Here is a 7,973-nt window from a genome sequence, read left to right on the forward strand (position 1 = left end):
TTTGAAATTTATTTATTATTGTTTATTTTAACTCGATCTTTGGCTTGACATACTTGATAGAATTTCTTACATATATGTGAAAGTGCATGATTTTGAATGTCTGAAGAGAAATACATTTCCATTAGAAACCCAATATGTCTTAGTCTGAGTGAAATCATGCACAACCTTTGAAATAATCCTTTGTTGTACTACCCAGGTAACCCTAAGTAATCTTGGCCGAGATTCGACTCGGTGAAGGCGTTTCCATCGGCCGAGATTGGTCCAGCCCAGTTATAACGGGTTATATAGCGCTACTGGACTATTCCACATCAAACGTACGTTTTTCTTTACGCCGGCAGATATACAATCAAAGTAAAAAAAAAAAAAAAAAAAGAAGAAAGTCAACTAAGCAAATAGGGTCTAAAACACGAAAATTAAATGGTTTTATTGAGCGGTGTATTCTCTTTAGAGAAGTCGAGAGTACTCAACGGTCCGTTACAACCCAACGGAATCTGTTCAAAATCAACGGGAAATAGGTCCAATAACTATAAGTTTCAGATTACGTTTAGTTCATGAAGCATATTAAAATAATATAAGTTTATTTCATTCGTAACTGTATAATAAATCAATTACTTTAAAACTCACTTTCCATTCTATCCAACAAAACTAGCGATTGTAAAAATATTTTGGCGGATCAAAGAAGTAAAATGGAAATAGCCCATAATGCATTGCGCCACTATCGTAATATAAAATTTACCGTCTGCTGCTTAAAAACAGGTAAAATAACAATACAATAGAAACGTAACAGGATTGAGACATTGAGTAGACTGCACATATGTAACAATATCTGTACAAGTATTTCAACAAAAGACGTGGTGGAAATTCAGTAAGTTTAACATATACATTACATGTGTTTGTAAGTACTTTCACTTTGCCTACTATAAAGTAACGAGTTGCAGTGCGATTAGTAGCATACACGGACAGTGGCGTAGCTTCCATTGAGGCAGCTGCCTCGGTAAAAAAAAAAAAAAAAAAAAACCTTTTACGTTGTCGATAACTTCTGGGGGGCCCAGACCCCCTGCCTCGGTAATATTCGAACCCAAGCTACGCCTATGGCTGGCACTGGAAGTTAATGTAAATATATAGTATGTGCATGTATAAAATTTTATACATGCACATACAATATATTTACATTAACTTCCAGTGCCCGTGGTAGCATACATAATGTAATTAGAATACTCAAAATATTGATCTCCATTAAAGATACATAACTTATATTAGATGCTGTTCTACTATCGTCGGAAACCCACGGTTGATTCGGCGCTTCGTTCTTCTCTCCATCGTCGGAAACCACAAGCACTCGACGTATCTAGGCTATATCTAAAAATTTCAATCGAGTAGCGACAAAACACAAGAATTACTGTTAGTAAAGGAGCGGATCGAGGAGTGATTTTAATCAGATTGAAAAAATTTCTTCCTATTTAAACAAAATATTTCGTTTATAGGAAGACAATATTTAAAAGGTCGAGTGTCTGTGTCGGAAACCTACGATGGATTACGCTTCGTTTCTCTCTCTGACACAGGATTTTGACACAATCTGAGAAAATTGGTATCGTCGACTGCCCTATTTCGGTGATTGACCAGAATCGGTGACCTTAATTTTGTTTACGTGTTCGCGTTGTCGTTTCCGGGTGTAGATTGCGTCATCAATTTCGCCGTAGTGTTTGCAAACATATTAAGAGTACGTCTTCAATTTTTTTTCCGAAAATGAATTACTAGAAGGAGAGTATGCAAACAATCAACACGAGCACCCCAAAAATAAGCCCATTTACTTATTACTTTTTCAAGCAAACCTTCAAATTGATATAAAGTATACCAAAAGTCTAGAATTCTACACTATGTTATTTTATTCATTGACGTTTAGTTGCATATTCCTCCTGTATATACGGAATTTTTGGATGAAAGTAAAGGAATTTAATTACTTTAAAGGTACATGTAGATGTATTATTTATTTAATCCAAGAAAATCGCGGTTTATCACTAAGGTCACCGAAACTGGTCAGTCGACGATATATGATTTATTTATTTTTAAATTGGGGCCCTCTTGGGCATACAGCATACATGATTGTTAACATTTCAATGTGCAATGTTTATAAAAATTATATTTTAAAAAGAAAAGAACAAAAAAGCAGAATGTGCACTATTAGTATGAGCTCAAACAATGTTCATAACACGAGACATTTTGAACATGATAATACTTAATGTATTACATGGAAGTACCACCGTGTATCCTAATGCAAAACAGTCAGAAGTACACACAGGGAAAAATATATACATGTACATAACAATACTACATGTAATAGTAGTAGAGGTAACATTAGTACATATAATTAATACTCCACTGCAATGCAAAAGATACCACGGGACGGTGATTTGGTACTAGGTCAACATATCATGTTATATCACTATACCAGTTTGCTCAGATTGTGTCAAAACCCTGTGTTCTCTGCATAGGTCTAGAGAGAGGAACGAAGCGTAATTAACCGTGGGTTTCCGACGATGCTAAATACGATTACGTCGGACATTTAAAATTGTAACAGCTAAATCTCAGCCGAGAGTAGTGTCGGTCCAAACGAGATTATATAGGCCTAGTGTCGGGCTAATTATATAAATATCCATGCAGCCCAGCCAAATCTCAGCCGAAATTGGTGTTGACCAGTCCAAATACCCAGCTCAGCCGAGAGTAGTACTACCCATGCTTAGGGCACAGACGACTCTGTATAGTAAATTAATTCGAACTCAAACGATATATTTAGTTGTTTAGGGTAGGCCTATAAGAAATCCTCGTATGTAACCTAATGATCTGCTGACATTATTTTCCTTCGGGTGATTATAAATGCACATGCTGGGGCTATATCTGTGCCTAGCTGTACAGATCTACAGCTAATGCATGGACGTGCAGCATATATATTTATTACATATGATAAATACATTTTACAAGTCCCTTTGATATGCGATTAAATCAAAATAAACCGTCAGTCACTGAGCATGTCTTCCGAATCCACATGAAATTTTGTCCACAAGTACCCCTTTTCTTTGTTGCATGTATTTCCTACTCTGTGGTTGGTTGTTTTTGGTTTTAAAAAAAAAAAAAAAAAAGGCGGAAAAACAATACAATTGTCATGTAAGCAATATTAAAAATTCCAATTTTAAGAGGGATATAGGCCTACATGTATATGCCTGTGGATTTATCTATGATGTGGTAACCTACGTACATGTACGTGTAGGAGCACGCGCACTGCCGGGTTGAGTTCATTGTTCACTCCGGAACATCATGGGATTCCCGGTAGGTCATGACTCAAAACTAATTTTGCCCTCTCCAGTAAATATAGCAATATACATTGTTATATATACCCATCGAACGTCATTACAGCCAAATGAGGAAACTGGATGGAAGGGTGGATAGTTATTTTCTTTACTTTCATTTTCCGTTATTTTACACGGAAACTTAATTACTAGTATTTGAATGGTAAATTGAAACGTAGTGACCCCACATCCCCCTTACAATTTAAGACTCGGGAGTTTGCCCCCCCCCCCCCCCCCAAAAGAAATATCAATCTGATTCAGGTATTTTTGTTTTGTTTTGTTTTTAAAAAAGATATTTCGTGAAGTCAGCTTATCCAGCTCCTCCCCCCCCCCCCCCCTTTCGAAAAAAGAAACAAACCAATGCTACGTGGTGATGTTTGAACAGTTAATGAGAGAAAAAAGAAGGCACTAGGCCCTAATTATTTTGAAAGTGTTCTCTATATGCCTATGGTTTCTTCACAGGACGAAGAAATAACAATCTAACGTCATCGGGTGATATTATTTTGGGAGCAAGATTTCTAATACCAAAAATTGTTACGTCACAATAGATAATGTAGCAAGTACGTCACAATAGACGTTTTCGTTGTTAAAAGAATTTTAGATGCAGATCACAAAGAGCAGAGAAGCACTGGTAAGTAATAACTTTGACACCCCACATATGACTTTGATATCATTAAATACGCCGCATGATATGGTAATTTTTTATATTCTGGGGGCTTTCGATCTCCCCTCCTTTTGGGGGCGGAAAAGACACAAACTTGGATTGCAACCCACCCCCATACTGTGAACATTTTCTGCATTGTAAGTATCTTATCACCACCACCACAATCTTGTTTACCTCAGACCAGCTGTACAATACACGTATTTGCGAATTTATTGCTAATCCTTCATGTCAGATAATGTACACAAAAGCCTAAATCCTAACCTTCGACGACCTCTTTTCCCGTATGTAGGTAATTTGACAGCTCTCTCTCTCTCTCTCTCTCTCTCTCTCTCTCTCTCTGATTTAATTTCACGTCAACTGTATCTAGTATCACACACAAGATTACGTAAGTGATGTAACAAGTTTCAAATCAACATGAATGTACAATGAACAGATGAACTGCCATGCAATTTAATTGTATCCATTGATCCGCTGACATACCCGCCATCGCTACACATAAGCGACTACCTGATTAAAACCATATATCTGATCCGCTCCATTATTCTGATGTAGCGACATTTAATTTTAATTAATATGAACTGCAAGGTAACAAATATTAATTGAATATTTGGGAAAACTGAATATCTAAATGTTAGTTTGGCATATATTGACTTTTGGGGGGAAAAGTGCATAACAACTGAAGATATCGTCTTCAAAATAGAAATTTAAGGGGCATAATTGTCGCCTATACAGTGAAACATTGTAAAATCAGTATCATTCTTTTTCGATATAGAAATAAGTAGAATTCTGTAGCTACAAATGTAATATTTACTCACGCGTTTTAACTTTTGACACAAAATTTATAGTCTCTATATATCACCCTTTCGATGAAATGTCGCATAAACCTCATCGTCGGTTACCCACGGGTGCTTCTATTCGATTATCTCCATGATAAGGGAGCAATGGTGAAAAAATTATTTAAATATTAAATAGTTGTCTGTATATATTTTTATCATAATTCATTATATTTTATTTTAATCTCTTACACATTATTTCTTTTAGTATAAGCTCTAGAGTCTAGCTATGTTGGGAATCTCGCTGAGATTATGTTTGTGGGGTTTAATTAAAACTTTCATTTCTTCTCTTACTATCGAATTTAAAGAATGTGACAAGCTACGATAGTGTCCCAAATATGATTATTTATAATGTCGCCGACGACAACTAGAAGCTTACTGGAAACTACAACTCAGGTAGAAAAAAAAACCTTCCTTCTTGTAACCCTCTCTAGGCCCCAATAATATCGACAATGCGCACGCGCTTGGGTTGTTGATCGCAATGCCATTATATTTCGATCGACTTCTGTGATAGATAACGACGGTAAGGAAGTTTGACAAAATTGTAGAGTAAGAAATTGAACTAAGACCTATTGTAATGTAGAGATCAGATGTTAACCAAAATGTTTTGTGTGAAACCTTTACATGTGTAGGGCTTAAATACAGGTCACGACCAGCATCTTGGCCATTTGGGTTGTGTGATGTTGAGTAGTGTAAGATCACAGGATAGGAGAGGATGTTGTTTGTATTTTTATACTTGAGTAAATTTAGGTGTTTTAAACGTGGCAAGTAGGTCTAATAACACAATGTATACCATTACCAATGATTTTAGTTTATTTTTATCATTTTTAAAACGAAAGTACACGTACCTGTGACGTGGGTCAGTACTGCGTTGTTTTGACAGGTGGTGTACTTCTCTGTATTAAAAGAGTACATGTGGCACGGCGTGATTAGTATTTAGGAAACGTTTAAAGTTACGTCTACTAGATAGGTTTTCTTTAGAACAGTTTGGTAATATGCAAATACGTACTTGTAGCAGACACACGTGTACTATAATAGAATTACTCAAAAGTACCTACAATCTTTTTTGCTTTGGAAGAGAGGGGGGTGTTGCGTAATATTAAAGAAAAATGTGTTTTACCGTTTTGTATGGTTCAATTTATTTATTTTAATGTTTGCATTATCATTTAATTTTTAGTCGAGTGTTGATTAATTTAGCCTATGTTTTGCTGTGATTAGGAACAGTGCTGTAGGAATTTGAATCCGTACATGGGAAGTGAGATTTGGGGAAGACTGAACGAGAATATCAGTTTTTTGCAACAGTCTGTTCACCTTCCCACTCTTTTGGACAACCTCGGCAGGAAGGGACTGATCGACCAGCAGACAATCGCTAGCCTGCTAGCTTTAGATAGTGAGGAGGCAGTCCCTAAACTTTTAAATACATTGGTAACACAGAATCCGTCCAGCGCCCACGGCATGTGTGACGCACTCCAAGAAACTCACCCCGATATTGCAGAGAAGGTGGGACTACCAACTCCCCCAGGTATGTAAAGTTGATTTCATATACAGTATATAACTGGAGAGAGAATTATGATAATAGTGTCGGTGAACAATATTAAACGTGTATTTCAGCTGCAGAAGATTGTAAGGATGCTTCTGGTCACAGCCACGTTGTGAAGTCCTACCATGCAGTGTTGGCAATATCCACAGAGCCCCATAAACACAAGGAGGACAACCAACTTCACCATACCAAGAGCAAACATTCAGCTTTCATGTAAAAGGTAGTGTCCTTTATGATTAACATCGGACATTTTTCTTTCTTTCACAGATATTTTATTGTGTGTTCTACGTTTGTCATCTATACTGTTAACTTTTATTTTCAGGATGAAGAGCTCACCATGAAAGCGCGGGAATCTCAGCATATTCAAGAATCTCTTTTGTTATGTTTGTATTAAAATACTCTCAAACAGCAGACATGAACCTGAATAATTATCACATCATTTTCTTTTTCTTTTTTTTATAATTTAACTCTTGTATATTTTAATGTTTGATGTTTTTAATAAACACTCTTTATTATCATGTTGTAATTTTATTTTTGTAATGTTTAACCGTTTACTGTTCCTGGGTTTTAGTATTTGGTGAGTGATTTGTTGACTATGATATACTGCAGTCATTATTAGGCAATCGGACTCGCTAGTATTATATTCAAAACTACGTGATAGGATTGCTGTGGTAGGCACATACACTTTCCTTGAGTAGGTCGTCCACGGTATGAACGAGAGACATACTTCTTGAAGAACACTGGGAAGAATCTCCATCCGTGGTCGGTCGACCTAAGGACTCCCTCGGTATAACACGGAAATGCCCCACATGAAGAATGTGTGCTGTATAGGTGGTAGGAGCCTGGTGTCTTGTCCAGGAGCAAGTTAATCGTACCATGGTCATTTTTATTCAATGAATAGATAGTCGCCATATTCTTATCTTTAGGTCGAACGATGATGGGATACATGTATTGATAATTGTGTGTGTGCTACTTTAAGACCACAAAGAATGCATTACACCAATCCCTACGGGGACATGGCCTCGTGCACCGATGCGTTATTTGAATTGATTGAATAAATTATTTAAATCACAGGCACTCAACGTTATATATCTATAATTAAAAAAAATTGTCTTCCTGTAAACATGCATGAATATTATGTTTACAGGAAGACAAGTTTTTATTATAGATATTCAAAACATCGAGTGCCTGTGATTTAAATGTATTTAGGGATATTGTTAGGCTATGAAGTAAAGGAATCTACACCATATAATTGGAGCGTGTGCTAAATGGAAAAGAGGATTCTAAGTACTATGTATATTTGATCACTATACAGTGACGCACAGCTAGCCCCCCCCCCCCCCCCCTTGTGGTCCCTTGATTAGATAAATGTAAACGAGAAAAGAAGGAATTTTATTCCACTCTCGGAGAAATAAATGATAACAAAAAAATCTTTTGATTTATTGAATTACTTTTATTTGGAGAACCTTTTTTCTTTTCTTTTTTTTCAAAACCCTTATATTAAAAATGACAGAAAATAGTAATAATGACGACATAGTAGTCATATTTCAAGCCCTATAAAATCTGTAAAATCCAAGGGCTTCGCCCCCTGG

General features: G+C 36.3%; 1 protein-coding gene across 7 annotated transcripts; it reads left to right on the forward strand.

Moving 5' to 3' along the window:
* The first annotated feature begins 3,297 nt into the window (after positions 1-3,297).
* Positions 3,298-6,899, forward strand: LOC125682002 (uncharacterized). Of its 7 annotated transcripts, none has more exons than XM_048922371.2 (4): positions 3,298-3,324; positions 6,060-6,363; positions 6,453-6,601; positions 6,704-6,899. In XM_048922371.2, exons 1-3 carry the CDS (start codon positions 3,313-3,315, stop codon positions 6,596-6,598), a joined length of 462 nt encoding a protein of 153 aa, XP_048778328.2. In that variant the 5' UTR covers positions 3,298-3,312; the 3' UTR covers positions 6,599-6,601; positions 6,704-6,899. The 7 variants fall into 7 exon arrangements, with proteins under 7 accessions (XP_048778328.2, XP_048778326.2, XP_056013004.1 ...); XM_048922369.2 differs by lacking the exon at positions 3,298-3,324 and adding an exon at positions 3,808-3,975; XM_056157030.1 differs by lacking the exon at positions 3,298-3,324 and adding an exon at positions 5,261-5,364.
* Positions 6,900-7,973: the final 1,074 nt, after the last annotated feature.

This window comes from Ostrea edulis, chromosome 2, assembly GCF_947568905.1.
Source record: "Ostrea edulis chromosome 2, xbOstEdul1.1, whole genome shotgun sequence".
Classification (NCBI taxonomy): Eukaryota; Metazoa; Mollusca; class Bivalvia; order Ostreida; family Ostreidae; genus Ostrea; species Ostrea edulis.